The sequence below is a fragment of the Neomonachus schauinslandi genome, chromosome 7, assembly GCF_002201575.2.
Source record: "Neomonachus schauinslandi chromosome 7, ASM220157v2, whole genome shotgun sequence".
NCBI classification, from domain to species: Eukaryota; Metazoa; Chordata; class Mammalia; order Carnivora; family Phocidae; genus Neomonachus; species Neomonachus schauinslandi.
The window spans coordinates 46,704,996-46,732,887 of NC_058409.1; the positions used below are offsets into that span (position 1 = coordinate 46,704,996).

Sequence of the window (27,892 nt, forward strand, 5' to 3'; positions counted from 1 at the left end):
AATTTACAGTGTGAAATGCTTAAAGTAGAAAAAATTCTTTAAATCAATAATCTATCTTGAGAAGCTAAAAACTAACAAACAATGTGAATAGGGAAAAAAGGGAAACAATAAAGAGAACAGTGGGAATCAGTGTAATGAAAAATGGAGAAATAACAGAAAAAATAATTTAAACCAACAGCTTGTTCTTTGAAAAGATCAGTAAAATTAACAAACGCCTCACTAGCATGATCAAGAAAAAGAAGCACAGGGATAAAAATCATATTATCATTGCAATAAATACAGAAAAAGCATTTGACAAAATTCAACATTTGTTGATGATCAAAACTCTCAACAAAGTGGGTTTAGAGGGAACATACCTCAATATAATAAAGTCCATATATGAAAATGATAAAAAACTAAGAGCTTTCCCTATAAGATCAGGAACAAGACAAAGATATCCACTCTCACCATTTTTATTCAACAGTACTGAAAATCCTAGCCACAGTGATCAGACAAGAAAAAAAGAATAAGAGGCATCCAAATTGGTAAGGCAGATGACATGATAGTATACATAGAAAACCCACAGACTCCACCAAAAATCTATCAGAAGTAATAAAGGAATTCAGTAAAGTTGCAGAATACAGAATACCCAGAAATTGGCAGTGTGTCTATACAGTAATAACGAAGTAGCAGAAAGAGAAATTAAGAAAACAATCCCAGGGATGCCTGGGTGGCTCAGTCGGTTAAGCGTCTGCCTTCTGCTCAGGTCATGATCCCAGGATCCTGGGATAGAGTCCTGCATTGGGCTCCCTGCTCAGTGGGGAGCCTGCATCTCCTTCTGCCTGCCTGCCTCTCTCTCTGACAAATAAAGAAATAAAATCTTAAAAAAAAAAAAAAAGGAAAACAATCCCAGTTACAACTCCATCAAAAAGAATAAAATACCCATGAATAATCTTAACTAAGGAGGTAAAAGACCTGTACTCGAAAAACTATAAAACATTGATGAAAGAAACTGAAAACAACACAAACTGAAAGACATTCCACTCTCATGGATTGAAAGAATCACAGGACATGAGGTCAGTACCAAAAGAAATCAATTGTATTGTTATATAACAACAAATCTTTCCAAAATGAAATTAAAATATCAATACCATTTATAATAACATCAAAAAGCATTAAATATTTAGCGGTAGATTTAAAAAAAAATGGGTGCAAGACCCGTATACTGAAAAATAAACACTGGTGAAAAAATATAAAGACTTAAATAAATATACAGGTAAATTTTTCATGTATTGGAAGATAATATCTTTAAGATATCAATTCTTCCCAAATTGATCTACACATTCGATGTAATCTCTTTTTGTAGAAATTGACAAGTTTATCTTAAACTGTATACAGAAATGTAAAGGACCTAGATATTCAAAAATTATTTTGAGAAAGAAGAACAAATTTGAGAACCTAATGCTTCCTATTTTAGAATTCTACTGGAATTCAGTCGGTTAAGCGGCTGAGGCTGGGGGAATTTGACTGCAAAGGCCAATGAGAGAATGTTTTGAAGTCATGGAAATGTTCTGTGTCTTGGCTGTGGTGTTTTATATATAAACATAAATATAAAAATATATGGTGTGTGTGTATATATATATATATAAATACATGTATATATAGTAATATATATTTAAAGTAATAATTCATATATTTATAGTCATTAATAATTATGCCATTATTTATATATTTACATATTATAACTTATATGTATATATAATTGTCAATACTCTTTGAAATGTACACTTATTTTTTTTTAAGATTTTATTTTTTTACTTGAGAGAGAGAGCACAGAGGGAGAGGGAGAAGCAGACACCCACTGAGCAAGGAGCCAGATGCGGGGCTCAATCCCAAGACCCTGGGATCATGGCCTGAGCCGGAGGCAGATGCTTAATTAACTGAGCCACTCAGGTGCCCCTGAAATGTACATTTATAATAAATGCATTTTATCATATATAAATACCTCAATAAAATTGATTTTTTAAAAATCAAATAACCAACCTGGCGAAGAGTAAGTTATAAACCACTAATTTTTTGTTTAGCTCTTATGTGTGGTCTTATAAAACCTGAAACTTCCTTCATTTTACCATGAAAGTGTTCTATCCAAGCAATAGGTCTTTTCCTTTAGGATACTGTGTTTTTCCTCAGTAATTTTTAAAAATCTAGCAAAATAAGCTACTTACCAATATAGTTCTTCGACATGGCAACTTCTCTGACTTCAATATGGACAGAGCCTCTTGGTATCTGCACTACTTCCATGTAGCCTGGAATACAGAAGATAGCTAGTAATAAGCAGCACGTGCAGCCTTGGTCAGAAAATGAGTGTTTAGGAACCTTTCAGTAATAAGCTTCCTTGTTCTTTAAGTCTTTCTTTGACTTAGCACTTTATAAATTATGAAATATGGGCAAATTCCCCTTTGGGTTCATGAACACATATAGAATATTTTACTTTTTCTCTAAAAATATCTCAAGATAGTCTTTAAAGCCTCAACATGTATAATACTGGTTCAGGGTTTGTTTGTTTTTTCTCAACACATTGTCCTCCCATTAATGCTCTGTGGAAATTCCCATCTGAGGGAAACATGGCTAAATGAAGTCAAGTAGAAAGGGAATCATATTTCCTCAAAATATCTTACATGAATCTATATTTAATACTTAAGAGACTGAAAGCAATTTAGGGAAAAAACATAGTCTGCCTAAATAAAAAATTCAAAAAGAAGGGAGTGGGAAAAAAATCAGCATTTTGACTATTCCCAGGACATCAGAGGTGTGAGGAAGAGTTCTCTCTACACACTCACCTCCTCTGGGCAATGAATCATTGAAGAACCCTTCAATGGCATCACATGTGCTTCCATCCCCTCCACAGACACGACATCTATCTTCCCTAGCATCGGATCCCAAAATATTATCACAACCTACATGCTGAAAACAAAGAAGAATATTCAGTATGTCATAAAGAGGAATTCTTGGAACCATAACTAACCAAATAAATAAACTTATTCATTTATTTGTTTTTCCAGTAAAGGAAATCAAAACAGGAAATATTTTCCTCTTTCCACTTTTTCCTTCACTGTCTAGTAAGTTCTTAGCTAAAATTTCTCAACATATCAGTTTAAAGGAAAAAAATTCTGATTCCCCAAGGAATATATGTCTGTATTTCCAACCTAGATTTCTTCTTCATTTATAGATACCATGCTCTAAATCTTAAAATATTATAATTTGTTGGCAATGGACTCTTACTTATACCTTCAATCAAGAAATGAAAGAATTAAGAAAAATGCCATGTTGTCCTACACACAACATTTATAACAGCAGGAATCATGACTGAGCATTATGGTTTGACCTTTCTAAACCACTGGCTCTTTTGGATATCCAATTGTTAGTGTCAAGGATTGTGGAATTCAAAACTGCATAAACCTTTAAAAATGAATACCTGTTTCCACCAGCTGAATAAAATTGCCATAAAAACAAGGATATGTAAGCATATGATCTTGGATGCTGAAATTCTACCTTTCAGTTTTGCATTTAATCATAGAAATGTGGATTTTTATACATTTTTGTTATATATTTTGGCACTTGAATTTGTATAATGATCTTTAGCCACTGATACCAGGCATGTGATCTCTGAATAAAACCTGTACTTCTGTCTTTGCTAGCCGAAAGAATTTTAATACTGTCACAGAAATAACACACACGCACAGGATCATCAGATATATTGAGAATCAAGTAGCCTGAAAGACAGAAACTTTTGCAAGAAATTATGACACAAAACAGATAGTGTTTTTATCTCTTCTTTCTCAGTTTCTGAGACTTAGTTTTGTGCTTCTCTTTAATATAAAATAAAAACAAACAAGGAAAAAAGTTATGAGAACAGTGGTTTTTGCGGCTTTTCTTATTATGATTAGATTTACTCACAGGTCTAGGAAAATAGTATGGATTTGCTCTTATAACTCGGAACTAGTCAGGCTAATTCTCTAAAGTAAATGCTTTAATAAGGTAAAGACTAACTCTATAATGAAAACCACTTGCTTCAAAATGCTTCAGAAAGAGGCAAAGTAGGCGGAACATAGCTGTTTCACACTTTGAGGAAAATTATGCTATGAAATGTATCAAACAATCTTCCAATGAAAACATGTGGTAGCCATATGAATAAGAGCTGAATCCTTGTTCCCTCTCTCTTCCTATCATATTTGTAATCTGTTTATAAATGGAACAGAACAAAGTCCAAAATACATTCAGAGCTCTAGCAATTACTCTATACATAACTAGAACACCAAAATAAATCATATTTGCATGATGTTTGAATATGAATAGGCTATTCTACCTTTAACTATATGTACTGTTAACCTAATTTCTCTAAAATGTAGCTCTCTTTATTAAAGCTGAGCATAGTATTAATTAGGAGCGACTACCTGAGAAAAAAGACAAAAGTCTCAAAAGCCCCCCAAAAAAGGAGTAAAATTCATAATTGGAGCAACCTTGCATTCCCCATTGATACAGATATCCAGTGAATCAGCATTGCACTGAGTCCCATCAATCACCGCAGGGGCACGTTCAGTGTAGAAGTTGTAACCTTCAGCCAAGCAGTTTAATGCACAAGGTTTTACCCCACCTGGACAAATACAGCAGAAAAGAAATAAATGGAGTGGTTCTTTTAAGAAACAGTGATTCCATATTAACCACAGTAAATTTACAATTCATACAGACATCATTCCCTCACTATATACCCAGATGTTTCTTTCCTCCTTTGCTAAAATTTCGTATTTAATTTCATTGTTTGTACAACTTGACAGAAGATCTATTGAACAGTTTTAGGTTTAAAATGTTCAGGTATTTCAAATATATATTTAACAATATATTTTAGGTCAAAAGGAATCACAGTGGAGGTACCTGAATGTTGAAAAAAATGGATGAAATAAAAACCTTTTTCAAAAACTAAGAAAATAAAATTTGTGGCTTGACACAATAACTTCATATAGCAAGTGGGAATTTCTACAACACATATCACTTGTTAACTGAAGCTGATACAAAAACTCTACTTCAAGCAAGGATATGGTAGTTGTAAAAAACAAAACAAAACAAAACAAAAAAACCCTCTAAATTTATACCTGCTTTAAACATACCATATTCCATGAATGTGTCTTTAGTGTAGAGATAAGTTTTTATGAGATAAGCAAACCAAAGGTAAAATTAATTATAGCATTAAATTTGAATAATTCTTGTTACTAAATCAAAGATAATTACATATAGCATTAAACATGAATAATTAAAATACCTAATTTTATTTTGTGAATAGAATAACTTCATCATTTTCATTTTGTCACTGAAATTTGTATTTCTTAAGGTTGATGTGAAAAATAGGCATAAATAGTAAAATTTTAAAAAACAAGCAGAGTAATATCATAATCTCATAGTATATTGGAAAGAGCAATATATATGAATTTATTTTATTCAAAACAGTGCATGAGAAAGCTACTTATAAAATATGTAACTACTGATTGAAATTATGACTTAAAAACACTTCATGTCCAACCTTCATTTGATGAAGTTTAAAACACTTTGTTTTTATTCTAATTGTGCTGATAAAATTTCTCTTTGAAATAAAGAAGACTGTTTCAACAAAAATAAGGCAGAAAGATAAAATGACACGCTTAGTCTTAGTAGAAAGTACAAATCTCAGGGAAGGTATGTGAAATAAAAGAGACAAGCCAACTGAGTGATAGAGACAATGGTAAATTAGAGAGAACATTCCATTAAAGGAGATCATTGTTATAGTTGATTGTTGCAAAATGCAAGAAGATGGCCCAATATTGTCAGATACTGTTTTTTCATGAGAAGATGGAAACCTAGATTTTTAAAATAAAAACTCTTTTTGGTAACTCATTCAAAGTTTTCAAAAATACTGTGGAAATTAAAACATCTATGTAAGTAAAAACTGGTTGCTGAACTGCCAGTTTACCACCTCTAGCCTAAGTCCATGTTTGCTTCCATTTTCAAAGTGTACAGGCTATAGAACTTCTATATAATTTGAAATGTTATTATTAGACTTAAGTTAATGGTACCTTTTGCTCTACTGAGCACAAATATAACAAGTAATAAATAGAATAATTTCTTCCTAAACTGATAATCAAGGTATTTATATTTATTTTTTTAAGATTCTCATGAATAAAATTGCTCTAAATTTCCATGAACCTTACTGGGATTTTTTTCATTACTACCCAGTATAGTTCTTTTACCATTTTTTATTATAGTGCTTTGGAATTTAATGTAGGTTTTTATGTATCAGGCTTTAACAAGAGAACATTAGTGTTGTTTACTCAATTTTAACATTTTTTAATTATGTAAGGTAGTATTTGACATGTAGGACATATAAATGCTATGGCTGTATTCCTTAGGCTACCATAATATGTGATGATAATAAAAATACATTTTTCCCTTTTTTATTACGGAAGATGTATTCAGCTTCCTCAGCTACAGAGAGGTTTTTTGTTTTTTGTTTTAAAGTAGGCTCCACACCCAGCATGGAGCCCAACACAGGGCTTGAACTCATGACACTGAAATCAACACCCAAGCTGAGATCAGGAGAGTCAGACACTTAACCAACTGAGCCACCCAGGCACCCCACTCAGCTACAGTGAGTTTTCAGAAGAGGTACTGCTATTATTTTGAGAAAAGTTTTAAGATGATTCTCTAAATGGAAGGTCACATCATTACCAGTTACCTTCAGTGAAAGCTTATTATGAATTTAGGGTTAATTCACTATGCTTATAATTACCTAGATGCTAATTATTAAGTCTGTAAATTTTATCAGACACTTCTTTTCCTCCTACAGTAAGACAAAATAATCCTAACCGTATATGTACCTAGTAAGAGCAATTTGAAATACATGAAGAAAAACTTACAAAAAAGAAAGCAAAGCCAAAAAACAGTTAGAGATTTTAACACACTCCTCTCAGTAACTGATAGAAGAACTATAGCAGAAAAAATCAGAAAGAATATAAAAGATTTAAACAACACTATCAGCCAACTTGATGCAATGGATATCTATGGAACACTGTATCCAACAATTGCAGAAAACACATCCTTTTCAAGTATAGATAGAACATTACCAACATGAACAAGAAATGGTACTATAAAACAAATCTCAATTAATTTTAAAAATTTAAATCATACAGACTATTCTCTGATCATAGCAGAAATTATACATCAATAACCAAAAAAATCTAGAAAATAGCAAATACTTGGAAAGAAAAATATCATAGTTCTAAATAATCCATGGGTCAAAGAAGAAATCACAATGTAAATAAGAAAAGATTTTGAACTAAGGGAAATTTTTTATTTATTTTTATTTATTTATTTTATTTTATTTTTTTAAAGATTTTATTTATTTATTTGAGAGAGAGCACATGAGAGAGGGGAGGGTCAAAGGGAGAAGCAGACTCCCTGCCGAGCAGGAAGCCCGATGCGGGACTCGATCCAGGGACTCCAGGATCATGACCTGAGCCGAAGGCAGCCGCCCAACCAACTGAGCCACCCAGGCGCCCGAACTAAGGGAAATTTTTTTAAAAATCAAGTTTGGTAATGCAGAAAAGCAAAATGAACCCCAAATCTAAAAATAATAAATATAAGAGCAAAAACTAATAAAAGAGAAAAAAGTAATAAAGTACTAAAGCCAAAAGCTGATTATTTGAAAAGATTAATAAAATTAATAAACCTCAAGCAAGACTGATCAAGAAAAAGAGAGAAAACACATATTATCAATATCAGAAATGAAAGAGCATACATCACTATAGAGCCTACAGATATTAAACAGGACAGTAAGAGAATGTTATGATCAATTTTCTGTCAAGAAATGAGATATGGGAGTAACATAAGTTTCTTGAAGACATAAGAATTGTTTAAAAATCTGAATAGCCCTTTATCTACTAAAAGAGTTGAATTTGTAATCATTTTTTTTTCCACAAAGAAAATATTAAGCCTGAGTGGTTTTATTTATTTATTTATTTATTTTTATTTTTTATTTTTTTTAAAGATTTTATTTATTTATTTCAGAGAGAGAGAATGAGAGAGAGCACATGAGAGGGGGGAGGGGCAGAGGGAGAAGCAGACTCCCTGCCGAGCAGGGAGCCCGATGTGGGACTCGATCCCGGGACTCCAGGATCATGACCTGAGCCGAAGGCAGTCGCTTAACCAACTGAGCCACCCAGGCGCCCCGCCTGAGTGGTTTTAGTAGTGAAATCTATTCTAAAGAGGAAATAATACCAATCTTACAATCTCATTCAAAATAAACAGGGATTCTATTTCTGGAAGCCAGAGTAACACTAGTACCCAAACTTGTCAAAAACATGACAGGAAAAAAAATTTGTGAATCAGAATTCCTTAAAAAAATAGATGCAAACATCCTTAATAAAATATTAGAAATTAAATCTAACAACATATAAAAAGAGAAAAAAATCATTGCCACATGGGGTTTAGCCTAGGAATAAAAGGTTGGTTTGACATAATAAAGAAAAATACATATAATCATACATGTACAAATTGTACTGAAGAGCCAATCCAGTGCATTAAGGCAAGAATGTGAATTAAAAGGCATAACAATTGATACAGTCTCTACTTTCAGATAACATGACTATTTACCAAGAAAATCCTAAGCAATCTACAAAACAACTATTAGGACTAATAGTTGTTCTAAGTTCTAAGAGAACAACTAAGGAAATTTAGGACGATCACAGAACACAAATTTAATACACAAAAATCTATGTATTTTTGGATACTAGAGCAAGCAATTGAAAATGATATATTTTAAACCTTTATTTACAATAGTTTCAAAAAAAATTACTCAGGAATAGATTTAACAAAAGAAGTGCAAGACCTAACACCTAAAACTACAAAACATAGCTAAGAGAAATTAAAGAAAACATAAATAAATGGGTATATATATATATATATATATATATAAAACGTTCATAAATTCAGTATCGAATTCAATATTCAATGTTAAAATAATATTGTTAATTTATCAGTTCCCCTTCAATTGATCTATAAATTCAACATGATAGCAATCATGAGCCCAGCATGTTTTTCTGCAGTAATTAATAGCAATTCTAAAATTTACATAGAAGTGCAAAGCAATTAGAATATCCAAAGTACTCTTGAAAAATAGATCAAAGTTGAAGGAACTTACACCCTGTGTCCAAGACTACATATTTACAATAATTCAGTCAGTGTGGTGCTAGCATAGTATTGCTACCATTTCATTTCATTGTGCATTTTGCACATTTCATTGTGTATTTCTATTGTTGACAAATAAGTAAAACAAAATATAGACCAAACTACAAATACACACCATAACCCCAAATTATTTTTAGACTGTAAATCCAAATGTAAAGACCAAAACCATACAGCTTTTAGAAAAAAACATAAGAAAACATCTTCTTGAGTTCAGAAAGGCAAAGATTTCTAAGACAGGACACTGAACACAATAACCATAAAAGGAAAAAAAATGAAAAAATAGTATTCATCAAAATTAAAATCTTATACTCATCCAAAACACCGTTAAAAAAGTAAAAGGAAAGCCCAAAGATGTGAAAAAATAGTCATAAAATTTATCTGATAAATGACTACCACTCAAGAATAAAAAGATAAATAACCAATTAAAAATAGGCAAAGGATTTGAACAGACATTTTACAAAAGAAGACTTATAAATGGTCAATAAGCACACAGAAATGTGCTCAACATAATCAAGGATCAGAAAATGCAAATTAAAACTGCACTGAGACATTATTATACACCGACCAGCAGAAGACTGAAAATACCAAACGTTGGCAAGGATGTGGAAAAACATAACTTTCATATGTTGTTGGTGGGAGTGTAGTATGGTACATCATTTTGGAAAAACATCTGGCAATTTCTTTTAAAACTAAACTCACACCTACCCTATTGCCCAGCAATTCCACTCCTAAGTATTTACCCAAGAGAAATGAAAACATATGCTCACAAAAAGACTTCTACAAAAATGTTCACAGCAGCTTATTCAGAACAGCTGAAAACTAGAAACAACTCAGGTGGCCTGCCATCAATAGTACAATGGGAAAACAAACTGGTTTTTACAATGGAATGCTGCTCAGCAATAAAAAGGAATACGCTATTCATACATGCAATAACGTGGATGGATCTCAAAAATATTAGGCCCAAAACACAGGCCAAATATGACATGATTTCACTTATATGAAGTTCTAGCACCAGCAAAACTAATCTATGGTAAGGAAAAAAATATCAGAACAGTGGTTGCCTCTTGGAAGAAATAGGTAGAGGCAGCTATTGACTGGGAAGGACTATGAGGACTATGAGAATTTTGGAGGTATGGTAATGTTCTATATGTTAATAGGGCTTTGCAGGTGTACGTATTTGTCAAAACTCAAGGAAAGTACAGTTAAGATTGTGCTTTGCATTGTACATAATCTAACCTGAAAAACAATAAATAAGTATTGAACTGTGGTTAATGTTATACATGCTGAAGTATTTAGAGGAAAGTATAGCAATGATTACAATTTACTTTGACATGCATCTAAAAAATAAATGGATTAATGGATAGAGAGATGACTAGACATGTAACAAAGTATATTATAATGTGAATAGAATCTTGTCAATGTAAAATTCTTTTAGTATTGCTCTGTTGGAAAATTTTCAAGGTAAGATACTAGAATAAAAAACAAACAATAAAAGTTTTTTAAAAGTACATTCAATTTCTCTAAGAGAAAATTTTAACAAAATTAAATTTGTATTTTGAGAGTACAAGAAAACGTCTGGTGTTTACTGAACAATTAGTGTTTGATACATGCCCAAATTAAAGGGTAAAAATGCTTCTCAACACTAAAAAAGAATAATAATAATCTATGGGAAGATCCTTGGCCTTTGACCAAAAAAGTATACAGGTTTTCCTGGCCACTTTTGAGTTGATTTATATTGTTATAAGTTGTTTTTAGGGTGATAATTCCAAATATTCAGTGATTATAAATGATTATAATGTAATGTCCATATACCCCAAGGAAGTCTCAAGAACTCAAAAGTATTATTTGGGTTTATATCCTTTCTTGGACTTTTGTACCTTGTTAAATAGAATTAGGTTTTTATAAATGATTTCTGATCATTTTTACTAACATAAGCTTTATTACAGGGAAACTGTATAGTACTATAAGCGTTATCCTGCTTTGATTTGCAAACACTAATTTTTACTAGTAGGTGTATGAAGGTATGTGTGTGTTTGTATGTATTTATATATTCTTTTATATTTGCAAAGCTCTCAAGCATGATGAATGCTCTGCTGGTTATACATTACCTCCAGTATAGGGTTTCCAGTTATAATACTTTCCACGGAAAGGCATATTGTCAAAGTCTGCACATTGTTTCTCTCGAAAATCTCGGGCCCCCAAAGGACATGGCTAAAATAAAATAAAATCATAAATGGTATGATTGTTGAAAAATACCAAAACTAAGGGACAATGTCCCTAAAATTAAAATTGCCTGAACTCGTCACTGCCTGATGCTGTAGCTATAATTCTGGCATTTATTTTACATTTACTTGTTCTACAGCAGTATTCAGACTGACGTATCTGAATTGTAATCTTAGCCACAGAATAAATAACTGAAGTAATTTATACGAAATTATGTGTGAGACAGATTCCTTATAACTTTATACTCAGATACATGGCATAGTCCACTTTGCAATCAATCCATCAGGTACCTTCTTATAAACACACATAAAAACTAGATGAAGAAACTAAAACACATAATGTCTTTTGGTAACATTATTTAACGTCCAGTTGCCACAGCTACTCCCAGCTCTTTATTTTAAGGAATCAAGAGGCAGGTTTGTAACACAACATTCAGCACTATTAATTGTGGTTTGGATCCCTAGTACTATAGCTGTTTACTGTCTAGCCTTGACAAAAACCATATTTTAAGATGTGGAATGAACTGGGCAAATGCTAGGCCTCAAGTCTAAACACCTTCAAATTCAAAGAATTTGGACTTACTAAGATTTACATTTAATCTACGAACATCACAGAAAATAAAATACTAAATTGGTTCAAAACATGTGCATGTGTTGGGTGGGGAGAGAGAAGGATGTTGAGAGGGTGAAGAGAAGGTTATTTGTTTTTAAAAGTTTGGAATGCTTCTTCTACCTGAATTTTTTTTAAAAAGGAAAACCTTGCCAATGTAGTTAGGTCTAGATTCCAAATACCACAGGTCATCCTAAATTCAATCTTTAAGTTCACAAAGAATTAAAAGTATAACATCTCACTGTGTTTGAGCAATATGACCTAATTTGACTTATCTTTTAGAGTTCTGCAGCTGTAGCACCTAAAACAATCACTGCTTTTGATACACGATGGAAAAAATATCCTGCTCACATATTGAACAACAAAACAGGTCAGCAGATAAAATTCTTAATTGTGAATAAATAATGAGTAGATTAAACACTCAGAGATCATTCGAGGACTTTTTACTACCCTCCCTTGGATCTCTACATCTACTTTATACAGTTTTCTGAGGTCAGTATATTGTAAATGGTCCCTTGAAGCATGTACAAAAATAATAGACCACAACGTGCAAATAGTCGCACGGTCATCATTACATCCTCTATATTGTGGTTCAAATCTCTACCATATCAAGTCCAAAGCCTCAAATTCTGGAAACAGTGCAAATAGGTCTGCATTCCATTGTGAGCCCTGTGTTTTAAAATAATTTCTGCACGTAATTTCTGGGGGTTAAAACTATTAAGAAGGAAGCCAAGAAAAGCCATGGGTACAGGAAGGAGAAGGTCATGTGTTGGGAATAGTTGGAAAAAAGGCCATCCTAGATGAAAGAAACTTATGAAATAATAAGAGGAGATGACATTTCATAGAAAACCACTGGTACATAAAAAAAGCCCTGAATTAACAAACTAAGGCATCATGAGGACTATTCACTTAAAAACAAACAAACAAAAAATCCCATTCTTTTTTTTTTTTTTTTTTTTTTTAAAGATTTTATTTATTTATTTGAGAGAGAGAGAATGAGAGACAGAGAGCATGAGAGGGAAGAGGGCAGAGGGAGAAGCAGACCCCCTGCTGAGCAGGGAGCCCAATGCGGGACTCGATCCCGGGACTCCAGGATCATGACCTGAGCCGAAGGCAGTCGCTTAACCAACTGAGCCACCCAGGCGCCCAAAAAATCCCATTCTTGACTATCTTGTAATGAATCTCCTAAATACAGGCAAAGTAAAAAGTCCGACAGGAGGATATTACAGTTTAATAAAGCACTTGGATAACATTTCATAAAATTTCTAATCTATACTCTTTCCTGTGATAACCACTCAGGGTCAGCGTAATAAAAATATTAGCAACGACAACAGCTATTTAGCATTTACTAAGCATTTAGCAAGTACCCACTCTATGGCACACTATTTGGAAGCCTATAGAGGTATTATCCATTTAATCTCTTTCAACACTCTTAGGTAGCTGTAATTAATAATCCCTTTTACCGAATACACTGGCTACAGAGGGTTGCTCAGTGATAGTTTCAGGGTGTAAGGGTACTCCCTCATCTGAATGGGAGCTTCCTTTGAACTCTAAATGCTACAGTAACAGCATAAAGTTTTAGCTCTGTTAATATGTATAAAAACTTAATAGGAGTAACTTGAGTTCCTGTCATTTCAGCTGCAAGTTTCTTTTCTTCTCCAAACTACTTTTTCCTCATTTATAAAACAAGAGGACTAAAAGCAAAATTTTGGAGTATGACAAACCGGGATTCAATTCTAACTTGGTCTTTTATTTAATTCATGGCCTTCAGCAATGTACTTAATTTTCCAAGCCTCATCTATAAACTGGGGATAATACTAGTATTTACCTCCTAGGTGAGGATTCATGTGAACTGTTTAGCTCTGTACCTGGCATACAGCAGAAGTGACTAGCTATTAGCAGCTGTTCTGGTCTCAGGTCTAGGCATTCTTAGATTCATTCCTCACCTTCTCCTGCTCTGCTCTGTATCTCAGAGGAACAAACTCTGCAAGCTCCATTTTCCAGGCTTCTGTGTCTGCTGATTTCTGACAATGGTTCAGGCAATGAAGGCACTCCTGGGAGAAGCCAGAGTATTTCTCTTTCTTTCTTCACCTCAGGCAGCACCACAGGCAGAAGTACAATCTTTTTATGACTCCAACTTCAGGGAATAGCACCACACTTACCCATTCCCTCCACCCTCTGGCCCTATCCTATGATTCTAGCAGGTAAGGGGATGGATAGTGAGGTGGGAGGGAAGTTGTTTTAAAAGGTATGGTCAGAGGGGCGCCTGGGTGGCTCAGTCAGTTAAGTGGCTGCCTTCGGCTCAGGTCATGATCCCAGGGTCCTGGGATCGAGCCCCACATCGGGCTCCCTGCTCAGCGGAGAGCCTGCTTCTCCCTCTCCCTCTGCCTGCCGCTCTGCCCACTTGTACTGCCTTTGTGTCAAATAAATAAATAAAATCTTAACAACAAAAAAAGGTATGGTCAGAGAAATTCTCTCTAGTAAGGTGGCCCTTGAGTAGAGAGTTAAAAGAAACTGAAGGAGTGACTCACACATCAGTGAGAAGAGTAAACAGTAAATGCAAAGGCCCTGAAACAGGAGTGTGTTAAGGAGGTTCATAGAATAGCATGGAGGATGCAAGGGCTTAAGGAAACTGTAGTAGACTTGATCCCACGCCTTTCTGTTTCTAGAATATATCAGCTAGTGTTCCGTTTTCCTGATTTCAACGTTTCCTTCAGTGAATGCTCTGAATTTGTGTTGATTAAAAATTAACTCAGTAGGAGTTGTATATCCTCGTTCCAAAGAATAAGAGTGATCAAAGAAAAGAGTAGTTTAAGGAAAAATTACATGAAGTATATTTTTATTTTTGTTTTTTTAGGAATAGTAGAGAGTTTAAGGAGTAACGCTTTCTAAATTGCTTAAAGGTAATAAATGCTGACACCATGCAAAAACAGTGGGCATAAGCAACCAATTTTTTATGTAAAGCCTGACAGGTTTTCAGCCTCCTAGTGTTAACTCTAATCAAGCATCCTCTCCTTCTAAAAAGCAACCAGCAGGATCCCACATAAATCCAGAGGGCAAAACTGCAGGTCTCAGCATTTTTAATCTTAGTATTTTCAAAGAAATAATAAAAAAAATTAATACTAGCATCTTTATCAGCACTTTTTTTTTTTTACAGAGATATGTTAGCACATTCTACAGACTATTTTATGCTTCCAATTACACTGATTGCTTAAAAGCATCTCCTTTTGACAAATACTTTTTATTGGTACATAAATCTAAAAACAAAGAAAGCATAATTCATTGGGGCATAAAAGTTGCTATAGAAAGAAATCTCAGCTTCTGCTGACAAACTTTGTAGTGGCATTTCTATTACTGGACTTCTAATCCTGGTTTTGTCTCAAAGAATACGGTGACCTTGGCAAGTCACAGAAGCCCTTTGTGCCTTCTCTCTTTCATTTGCAAAATACACCCAAAATGCCACTTAACTTCAAGAGAAATACATCCCAAAATGTCTTGCAAATGAGGAAAATTCCGTAAATACTGTGTTATATCTTACATGTAATAAAGTGTGAGAAGAAAGCGGAGCACGAAAATTCTTTTTCCCCTTTCCCATTCCTCTCCTCTTCGTAAAGGAGATAGGCAGGCTGGCAGAATACAAGGATTTCCTATGGCCTCAGGTAAAATTGCAAAATGAGCAAAATTGGTATTTTATTCTCCTACTACTTTTCTCTATTGTGCTTTTCACCTTCTGCTGTTTCTTCCTTTCTTGCTTCCACACTACATGCACTTTTGCTTCTTCACTATTACACTAGACCACACTTCAACACTCCCCAGATGTAATTTTCTGCTTCCTCTCCAGGATGGCAATTTATTCTTAGCTGGCTATACCCTATTAGTTTCAGGAGCATAAGTGGAATTTAAATTCCAGCCCCTGATCTGCTTAGCAAGTCACTTACTTGACATGGGACTGTGAAGAAAGGACATTTTCATTTGTTCACCCAAAAAGGCATCACTTCCTAAGTCACACAATGACACACATGCTAACAAAGTCCTTGCTTCCACAGCTTCTCTTAGAAGTTGCAAACAAAACTCCTGATTTCCTAGTTACCAGGTATTGTATGATTATCTCACTGAAGTTGAACGTAATGTCCAGTGAATCATCTCAACCAGTTTTGATTCAATCTTATCTTTTCTCTCCAAAATGGTTTCTGATTTTTTTTTGTAGTTTCACTGAATATTTACTTTTAAAGAAAAAGAAACAAAAGTCTGCTAAACCTATATTGTCCAAACTAGAATCTAGCTGTCATATTTGATACCATAATCCTCTGTGCAAGTTTTCAAACTTAAATCTATTTCTGTATGGCCTGAATTTAACTGAAATGCTATCTGTCCATAGCATAACCCTTTCCCCTAAGCCTGTGAAAATGTTAGGCAACATTCACTTTGTAATTTTTAAAGCATCCCTTTTAAGAACAAAATAAACAAGCAAGCTCTATTCTGTGTTTAGAAGCTAGTCTTTATTTTTCAAAACATGATACACACCATAAAAGTCATACTAACCCAAAGAAGATTAATGATACTTGCTCCTATTACTTTTTTGCCACATATAATACTATAAAAATATTATATATAATATTCATAAAAATCCAGTGTTGGAGACATATCTGTTTTCTAATTATAACCTGGGACACTGTTATAACACTGTTAATGGATCAACTCTGTACCTTGTTATCACTTACCCCACACCTCTCCCTGGGGGCAAGGTCTGTAGTTTCAGAATGTTCTCAGCTATCTGGTTCTGCTGCAGGGTAAGGTTAGACTGGAAGTAAGACAATGTCAAAGGTGACCAAACTCTTTCAGAGAAGCTTACCTTGCCACACCCACCTCCCAGGGGCTCCATCTGTTACAAGAGCACTAAATAAGTACTCAGAAATCCTATGCCTGACTCAATCCCTTCCATGGTACTGCTCAGCATTAGTTCCTCATTTTAAAATACTTAAAAAAAAAAAAATACTTGTTCTTCCTCTTTATAAAAGTGATTTGAAGATATAATGAGGTTATGTATGAAAGTATTTTGTAATTTTTGTAATCTGCTTGGAAACAAAAATGTCTCCAATATTAACTACACTGTATTGAGTACAGATGAAGTATTAGGAAGTAGCACTGGATGTTCTACATATGTTAATTCTTTTAATTCTCAAACAATCCTGCAAGGTGGATATAATTATATTCTATAAAGGAGTTCCCTGAAGTTTAGTGAGATTATTTTGCCAAGACCAAACAGCAATAAGAGTTACAGTCAGCATTCAAACAAGTCAATTTGAATCCAAAATCCATACTTTTCCCACTACAATCCTACCTTGAAATATAGGCTATATTTCTCCACAACCAAAGGAGTGTATCACCTCTTAATGACCATAAGCAAGGTCTTGAAGAAGAAAAAAATAGCAGAATAGCATGCCCCTCTAGAAACACTGACTGAGAAAATACCTAGGTACTATATAATTTATGCTTAAATTTTTGAACAGACAACAGATGACCTAGAAACCCTTCTGAGTCCATAATTTTTTTAATAGTTTTGATGTATAAGATAGAGGAGGAAATGCGATGTTTAAGATGCAAGACAAATACAACTTTCCATCACAGCCTGAGTGAAGCTTAGGTATTTCACCAGAAGTTTTACCCTAGTTGTAGAGGTTGCTTTTAGGCAACCAACTTGAACAATGGAAACCTGAGTAATGTAGAAGGGCGCACGGTGACCCCCAAGCCCCATGCTGAATACAAACAGCCCGTTAGGGAACCCACCTCCAAATATCCATAAGCCTTAGCTGACCTATGGGTTACTTACACCCACACACAGATACCAAAAAAAGGAAAATTCCATACATTCCCATACTTCCTCACCTTCCCTCTTTAACTGCAACCCCCACCACTGCCTCTTGGCAGACAGTCTCTGCTTTGCTGTCCTGCCCGCCTCTCCCTTGTGGTGTATTTGATAAACATCTACCTCCTTTGTTCTGCCTTGGGTGAGTTCTTTCACTACCAGCGCTGCCAGCCTCCACCTAATCTGGTCACCCCACACTAGTCACATTATCAAGCAGACACACAAATCACAAATAACATACAACAGGAAAAACAAGGATTTTTTTTTCCCTTTGGTTTTGGAGAGTAGCTAAGCTAAAACAGGAAATTCTTTTTGGAAATGTAGAAATGTCTTTTTTTATGGCGTTATGACTTCCATAAAATTCTGCTCTTCAAACCAAAGTCTCACAAGGGCCATGTCTATTATCTATTAGATTAGCTTATGATCCCAAATATTCTATTATAGTTGCTACTTTAATGGTGAGACCTAACTTCATCCAATTCTACTCTATATCTATAATAAAAGCTCCTGATTTCTCAGTAGCTTCAAGATGAAAACCATTTTAATTTGTTCCTGCTATAGTTATTGTCTTTACATGCTGTTCTGTCCTAGAGACCATCATATATATGGATGTCAAAGAAAGAGTCCTTGTCTAGTTGCTTCTGAAGGCTTCTGGGGTGACCGATGATGATCTAGGGAACAAACTGCCTAATGCATCCTAATGCAGATAATCAGCTTCAGAGTCGAACATGTGAATACCTTTGGCCTCCAGGCTGATTAGGTTACTGTTGAGACTGGTCAAGCTAATTTTACAGCTGGATACAATTTTCTGACCTATTTTTAAATTTTTTAAAGATTGAGATTTTTTTCTTTACAAGTTACCTCTTCTATCTCTGGGGATCTTTTTCCTTCCAACTGGGGTAAATGGAACAGGAAATAATGGGAACATTGTTCCCTGTCCACTGGACAGCTCTTGTCTTTCTACCATTCCTCTATCCTTCAAATGCCTGTGGTGGGAATTAAATCAGCATTGGGGACAGGTGTGGCTGTCTTGTTTTTGTGCTAGCCACTTTTTAAGACTACTTGGCCTACAAAGTTTCTCAGTTTTAATTTTTCCTCTAATTTAAGCAAAAAGAGTACTGTCAGTCTTGCATGTTTCAATCTGATTCACCAGTGTGGAGATCCCTATAGGAGAATCAAAACTTCAAAATAGTAAAGTGTTCCTTTGCGATATATCTCTTTTTGTTGTGGCTACTTGACATTATGAAACTTAGAACTGATAGTGTTTGCCTGTTTACTCATGCCTCTAAGAAACTCAGAGTAAAATGTGTGGTCCATCTTATTATGTAGAAGGAGCTTATGATACATATTTAAAGTATTGATCCCAACTTAATATTATTTTCCTTTTTCTTGGATTTTCTAATTTATTCTGTTTTTCACTTATGATTTTAATGAAGCTAACTCAACTCTAAACAGAGAGTAATGACTAACAATAATAAATAATTATGATATGTAAAAACATGAGAACTAAAGTGGTAATCTATAGTACTAGCTGGCCAATCACAGAAATGAGAAGGTCAAGACTGCTATACTACATGAGAAACTGACAGGCTATGAATGGGTTGTAAGATCTTAAAAGGAATGCAAGTAGGCTCTATCAAAGACATGTGGATCAGACTAACATCTCCTAGATTTTGTTTCTTTTCTTTTCTTTCTTTCTTTCTTTTTTTTTTTTGAGAGAGAGAGAGTGCACGTGTGCCTGTGTGCAAGAGCTCACACGAGCAGGTGTTGGGGGTGGGGGGCTGAATGTGGGGCGAGGGGCAGAGGAGAGGGAGAGAGAGAATTTTAAGTAGGCTCTACATGGGGCTCGATCCCAAGACCCTGAGATTATGACCTGAGCCCAAATCAAGAGTCAGGCACTCAACCAACTGAGCCACCCAGGTGCCTCATAGATTTTCTATTTTTTGTTATAATGTGCATTCTGAGCATAAATTAAACAGCAGAGAACAAACCTCCAAGATTCATAAATGGGTGCTCCTGCCATTTGACTGCCTAACATGATCTCATTCTGTGCAATGATTTGCAAATTCTTCCAGGATCATTTGCAATTATCCTTTATTCCCTATTTAAGTCTCAAGAAAAGCTCTTGGATCACAAATGACAAGCCAAAATGCTTATGAATTGTTTCCTAGTTTTTGACTGTCAAATTGATTTTAACTAAGTGTAAAAATGTCTCTTAGATATTATTTACAGTGTCACTAAATATGATGAGCACAGTATTAAATGATGTTAAAAATGCACTAAGTTTAGAGGCTGATCTAATAAAGACAAGTATACTCTGGAATCCCTTAAATTAACACCCAGGCAATACAGGGGGAAAAAAGAACATTTAAACCATTGTACAGGGTGCCTGGGTGGCTCAGTCGTTAAGCGTCTGCCTTCAGCTCAGGTCATGATCCTGGAGTCCTGGGATCGAGCCCCACATCGGGCTCCCTGCTCAGCAGGAAGCCTGCTTCTCCCTCTCCCACTCCCCCTGCTTGTGTTCCCTCTCTCGCTGTGTCTCTGTCAAATAAATAAATAAAATCTTGAAAATAAATAAATAAATAAATAAACCATTGTACATTTAGAAAAAAGTTCCAAGGTTAATTTAAAAAATACAAACACAATAACCCTATAATACTTCCATAGTAACACCAGTCTGTGCTTACTGGAACATACTGAAGTTCTCTTGCTTGCATGACTCAATCTTAACTACAATCAATTCACTCTTCATGATTTATCATTAAATTCTCTGTCTTATAATACAGTCTATATAATAGAAACTTTAGAATAGATTTATAAAATATAGGAGTTTCTACTCTAATACATTCTTGAAAAACCTCTTTCTACAAAATTGCACAGTAAAAATAGCAGGCATATAAGAAAAATAGCGCTAGAGGCAGACAAATCAAAGACAGGACACTAACAAAAACAATAACAATTCTAATAAAATACTAACACAGTTTAAAAAATACCTGGCAAATTCCTAACAAGGGAATACTGGAGTAAACATAGGACTTTATCTTCACCCCCACCAAAAAAAAAGTGAAATAATTTAGAAAGGGTTGAGGATGTTGAGTTATAGAGACAAGAGGCCAATGTAGAAAGAACAGGCAGAAACACATGATAAGGAGTTCTATGACAGAGCATGAGGCCAAACTAGCAAAAAGAAGACTGTGGGATAAAGGGTCAACATATACACTACAATTTTCCTCTACCATTCAGCTGTATCAATGTAGTTTGACTTTAGTCGCTATATCACTTAGTGGCAAAAAATATGGCACAAAATGACAATCACTTATGAGCTAATTTGTGTTGCAGAGGCAAAGCCGTAATAGAACAGATTATACCAAAACTTTAAATTAGCGTATTTTTTCTAGATTTTTATTGAAAGAATAAAAATTTAAAATATCTCAGCAAGCCAATTCACTGGCCAGGAGAAGGAGAAGAACTCTCAGATTGGGAAGAAAATACGGTTAAATTAATGGGTCCGGCACACAGTGAGTGCTCAGTAAATGTTAGCAGCAGCTACTACCACTACTACTTCTGTTGCTGCTACTTCTACTAGTAAAGCTGGAAACTAAACGAGTTCTGAGCAAACATGTGTGGCGTACCCAGGATCTGTCACTCTCCACTTTACTGCTAACAGAATTCTGATTTTTGCCCAGGAATCTACCTCTCAGGAAAGATGACCTTAACTTCATTTTAGGGGCAAATCTGGATTAGTCTAAACCAATTATGGTAATCCCATTCTTTTTTGCCCATGACTGGTTTAAAATGGATATGTACCCTCCAGGCCAATAAAACATGAATGAAGTCCGCTAAGGGAACAAGGGAGGAGCTTTGGGAAAAGCTTTCCTTATAGGAAGGAGAGAGACACAGTAGCAGTTTATCTGGTCTCTTCCTCTGAATATTGTCAGGGCAAAAGTACTTTAGGTGTTCTGATGCTCCACTTACATTTTTGAGTTCCCCTTTCTCAAAGAATTTGACCTTCAGGAATTTCCCTCACTATCTTGTCAGTTATTTGCAGATTTTAAAGTGATGTTTTAAAACATTCTTATTCAATAATTCTTTTTTTTTTTTATTTTTTTTTTTTAAAGATTTTATTATTCATCTCCTTGAGAGAGAGAATGAGAGAGCACATGAGAGGGGGGAGGGTCAGAGGGAGAAGCAGGCTCCCCGCCGAGCAGGGAGCCGGATGCGGGACTCGATCCCGGGACTCCAGGATCATGACCTGAGCCGAAAGCAGTCGCTTAACCAACTGAGCCACCCAGGCGCCCTCTTATTCAATAATTCTTAAAAAGAGTTCTGTCAGAGTAACTTACTCTATCATTACCAAAAATGGAAATATTCTACATTTGTTTCCAAAATGATCTAAGATTGATTTGTTTTGAGAATTTTATATATAATATTTAAAGTCTTCTTTATAACAATTATTTTTCTACTGCATAGCTAGACTATGTAGCTCGGTGCTGCTGTCCAACATGGTTGCCATGAGCAACATGTTGCTATTTGAATTTAAATTAATTAAACTTAAAAGTTCTGTTTTTCGTTTACACTCACATTTTAAAAAAAAAATTTTTTTCGGGTGCCTGGGTGGCTCAGATGGTTAAGCGTCTGCGGCTCAGGTCATGATCCCAGGGTCCTGGGATCAAGTCCCACATCGGGCTCCCTGCTCCGCGGGAAGCCTGCTTCTCCCTCTGCCTCTCTCTCTCTCTCTGTCTCTCATGAATAAATAAATAAATAAAATCTTTAAAGAAAAAAATTTTTTTTCTTTTTTTAAGTAGGCCCCATGCTCAGCATGGAGCGCAACATGGAGTTTGAACTCATGACCCTGAGATCGAGACCTGAGGTGAGATCAAGAGTCAAACACTTAACTGACTGAGCCACCCAGGTGCCCCAACACTAGCCACATTTCAAGTGCTCAATAGCTAATTTGGGTAGTGGCTACCAGACTGGACAATGCACATATAGAACATTTCTATCAATGAAGAAAGTTCTCTTGGACAGTGCAAGTAGATTATGTGTTCTGAAAGTTTAAATTTTCATATATTAGATTATACTTTAAAGGTCCCCACCTTATAAACTTATGCTCAGACAGTTTTATGAACTTATCATGAAAATAAATTTCAGTGTGGTAGCTGAATTGTCTCATATTCTGAACTAGTAAAGTCTAGATTTGTGAAAAAAATTTGTAGTTCCATGATATAGTTATGTTAATTGTATCATTTGCTGAAAGCTAAAACAGAAGACAAAGCTGGTAATAGAAATGCCAATCCACCAATAGTAAGTTCTACAATTTGGCTTCATCATTCCTACTGACCTCATCATGGTCATTTTCTCTATTTATTAAAGGATCTGGTACCTGGTTCACAGTCTCACTCTGTACTCCAGGTTTTAACATCATCCTGAGTGACCTCAACATCTGCATAGAAGACTCCCCAAATTCCCTGGCGTGGAGACCCCTGAACTCCTTCATCTCGCCCAAGGCTAGGCATGTATTCCCTTGGCCACACTGCAGATTTGTCATCATTGAGAATAGTCTCACTTGTCATATATGAAATTCAAGTACATTCCATTCTCTGATCCCCATACCTTCTATCTCCCTCACCCTGTTTTTCCTACTACTACATTGGTTCTTCAATTTTTATGGACTTTTGAAGTTAGGTCCTTAATTTTCTCCTCTTAGCCCTCTTTAGACTGTCATTCCCAGTGCAGAATGCATGACTCAGCCCTTCAGTCATTCCCACCAGTACCCTTAAATTCTTTCTGATCTGTTTATTGTTCTGTTGGAGTCTCACCTTCTCTGATCCATTCTCACATAAAGTATAAATCTGAGGCTAAGTTTTTGAATGGTGTCTTACTACCTCCAAGTAAGTATCATGCTGTTTAACCTACAAGTCTTGCACTTAATTTTCCTTCTACCTAGAATGCTCTCATTGTCACGTTCTTCTTTTCTGGTCAGCTCCTTTTTGCCCTTCATATCTTTACCTTCCTATGGGAAGAAATCCCTAAATCCTTAATTAGGCTATGTGCCCATTCTATGTGCTTTTATAGCATCCCATACTTATTCTAAGATATCATACATTTATCACGCTGAATGGTGATTTTCTGCACTTAACTGATTTCCCAGGAAATTATAAGATCCTTGAGAGCAGAGATTGTCTTTCTCACTCTAGAACAGTCTGATATACAATAGGCACTCAATGGTTTGTTGAGTGAATGAATAAATAATGCTGGTAGGTTGAAACGATCATTGTAATTGAAGCTACATGTTATTACTTCAGGATGCAAATGTAACATAGAAGTAATATGATCAATAAGCTAGAGAGTATATTAGAAGTATGTATGGGGGGAAATAGAGCAGGGTAAGGAAGATTAGGAGTCTCAGGGTTGTAGGAAGTAGGGAAGATTGCAATTTCAAATATGATATTCAGGCTAGGGCTCACTCAGAAGGTGACAGTTGAATAAAGGTGAGGTAAAAGAGTAAGCCATGTAGATATTTTGGGAGAAGAGTATATAAGGTAAAGGAAATGGGCAATGCAAAAGCCCTGAGGTGGGAGCGTGCCTGGTATGTACAAGGAAGGAGGCCCATGTGGCTGGAGCAGGGTTACTGAGGAGGAAATAGTTAAGAGATTAGTTCAGAAAAGTAATAGAGGGCTAGATTGTATAGTCTTTGCAGGCCTTTCTAAGGGCCCTGGATTAAAGTAAAATGGAGTCATTGAAGGGTTTTGAGTAAAGGATATAATTTGACTCACTCTGACCCCTGTATTGAGAACTGTAGGGAGCAAGAGTAGTAATGGGAAATCCACTGAAAAAGCTCTTCAGACTAAGTCAGTGAAGAACAGAGGAGTAGCAGTGGAGGCAGTGAGAAGTAGTCAGATCTAGGATATATCTTGAAGGGAAAGCCAATGGGATTTCCTGAGGGATTGGATATGAGCTGTGAGAGAATGGAATCAAGAATGACTCAAGGGTTTTTGGCTTGAGGTAGAGGGCGTTGACATATGAGATGGGAAAAACTGGGAGGTACAGGTAAATGGAAATGTTTTAGAGATAACATTTGGATATGTTAAATATCAGATGTCTATTAAAAGTCTAATCAATGGTAATATACGAGTCTGGAATCCATGAAAGAAATCTGGGCTAAAAATATAAATTTGGGCGTCAAAGGACATATGAATGCTATCGAAAGCAATGAAACTGGATGAGATCACCAAGGAAATAAATACTGGTAGTGCACAAAAGAAGGGCAAGGACTAGGTCCTGGACACTCTAAGAAGTAAGAGAAAAAGAGTAGGAACCAGCAAAGGAGAATGAGAAAAAACAAGTAGCAGTAAAAAAGGACAACCAAAAAGTTGTATGTTATGGAAGCCTACTGATTATCAAGTAAGATGAGCACACTCAGAATTGACTATTGGATTTAGCAACATGGAAGTCATCTAGCCTTTGACTTGACAAGAGCATTTTTAGTAGAATGATGGCAGCAAAAATCTGACAGGAACAGTTTTGGAAAAAATCAGAAGAGGAACTGGATATGGAAGTATATAACTCTTTTGAGGAATTTCGTTTCAAAGGGAATAAAAAAATGTGAAAAGAACTGGCACGTGTTTTGTTTTTGTTTTTTTAAGATAGGAGAAATAACAATATGTTTGTATGTTTATGGAAAAATCCAGAAGAGAAGATATTAGGAAAATATCTATATATTTATGAAATAACCAAGAATTAAGATAAGAATAGAGTTGGAGAGCATGACGGTGAGGAATACTGTGTAACAGTCTGATGACATGAAATTAAAAGGTGTGGTTTTTAGGTAGGAGGGAGGAAGAATGATCTGAAAGAGGTAATGAGATATTGAAAAAAAAAGTCAATTCACTTCCACTCATTCAAGAGCTAAGGGAGAAAACACCTTTAGAAGCCTAAAGTTTATTTTAAGTATCATTAGAGGACAGCCAGTTTCCATTAAAACAACAAAGTGAAGAGAAGGAAAATTCAGAGACATCAAGATATAAGAGCTTTTGCTGCTAATGGATCATGAATTCCTAAGGGCCCAGAAGAAATGTTTCAGTAGCTGGGCAGAGATACAAAACAGAAGATGTGATATGCAGAACTTTATGGGATTGGATGGCAAGAGATGAGGAATGACCTGGGAATCTGGGGCTTCTTACAGTGGCAAGCATAAAATAATCTTATTTTATGGGCATAATAAGATTAATCCTGGTGGAAAGATAGTGGTGGCAAAGGTGTGAGTGTTGGGGGACCAAGTCATTTTGGGGGACCTATGACTCTCTCTTGGTACCTACTGGGGGGAGATTGTATTTGCTCCTAGTGCTGGAGCTTCCCCTTGTCCCCTGTTGATGGAATTTCTGGACGTGAGGCCCGTTCCATTCACTATTAACAATTTAAAAAATTCATGTGACCTTCATACACATGGATTTATGACCAAATAGCTTACAGTTTTAAAAATTTCCCTGCTCTAGGGGAAATGTAAGCTAATTTTTCATAGCAAAGTTTGGTTTTACTTACATCTGTGTTACAGGAGCGATATCGTTTCCTTTCCCCAAGGCAATATTTTCCACCTCCTGAAGGTCTGAAAACATATTTTGTTTAACATGTGAATATATCTGTCTACATAAAGAGTATATATATTGCTTGATGAAAACATATTAGCATTTATTTTAAGAAAATACAAAATTTGACATTTTACTAGTTATTAAAATAACAATCATGCTGGTGATTGTTAGCAATAATGATTATGGTTGCTGAACATAAAAACTAAGGCAGTTTGCTATGAATAACTCTACAAGACTCTAAGCTGTCATGATTTACATTCTTAAGAAAATGCAATTAAATAAGTTTATTTTCTAATTATCATAGTAAGCAGGTACTCAGTTCAACACAATGAGTTTAAAAATCACTTACTTATAATGAAAAACCACTTGAATCGTATTCAACAAAACACATAATCTGATACTATCTGTTCACCAAGTAGGAAATGGTAAATTTACTATTTTTTCCGGACTGGAAATGACAGAATACTAAGCAACTCTCTGGAAATAGCTTCAGTTCAAAGTAAATAATGCAGAAATGGATTTCTATCTCATTATATGAAGTTTGAAAAATTACATTTAAAAATCAGATGGCTTTGCATTATATACTGTATATTACACTCCAATTAATGAAAAAGTAAGATGTCCAATATTTGACTTACATAAATTAATTTTTTAAATATTTAACATTAAGGAAAGTCATATGCTATTATTTGGGCATGCTATTTCGAATAGAAAAAACTAACTTCTTTTAAAAGAAGTCCAAGTCATTCTCTTAAGGATCTGGGTATATTACTTATTATCATAGATGTTTATGGTTTTGGTTACTAATTTATAGTAGCCTGCAGTTGAGCTTAGGTAATTATTCTGTACTTGTTTGAAAAAGATCAAGTATAATTATAATTTTGGCTCACTGGTAGTCAATGGAATAATTAAAGTTACATTTTGAATATATTTTGAATGCCAGTGGATACTGATTCTAAAAAGGAAAAGGAATGGCCCAATTTAAGTCAGCTTGGGAGAAATGGTTTGGTCAGACAAAAACAAGGGCGTGGGGATGATGGTAGCATGACTAGTTTATGAGTGGGTGACAGTGAGCTAGCTCTGTTATAGCAGAAAGATAATAATGGAAAGAAAGCTGGAGAATGGAAACACAGAATGAGTGTAAAGGGAAATAATTTCAAACTAAAAAGAGTAAAAGAGAAGAAAAGAAATATTTAGAGAGGGGAACCAAAGAGAGGGATCCTGAGTTAAAAAGAGAAAAATAAAAAATGAAAGCTGACTATCTTTTCCCCAGGAAGGGATAAAAAACAGAAGGGATATTATAACGCCATGCTGCACCAAACACTAGTTGGGAAAGGAGGCCTGCAACCTGAGC

General features: G+C 35.0%; 1 protein-coding gene across 1 annotated transcript in view; it reads right to left on the reverse strand.

The window, feature by feature from the left end:
- ADAMTS6 (ADAM metallopeptidase with thrombospondin type 1 motif 6) overlaps positions 1-27,892 on the reverse strand; it is a 306,464-nt gene that overhangs the window by 57,128 nt on the left and 221,444 nt on the right. The window contains exons 13-17 of the mRNA XM_021702211.1: positions 26,492-26,555; positions 11,361-11,463; positions 4,500-4,633; positions 2,820-2,943; positions 2,205-2,285 (exon numbers count right to left, since the gene is read on the reverse strand). Coding sequence (XP_021557886.1) covers positions 2,205-2,285; positions 2,820-2,943; positions 4,500-4,633; positions 11,361-11,463; positions 26,492-26,555 — 506 coding nt within the window. The remainder of the gene's footprint in view (positions 1-2,204; positions 2,286-2,819; positions 2,944-4,499; positions 4,634-11,360; positions 11,464-26,491; positions 26,556-27,892) is intronic.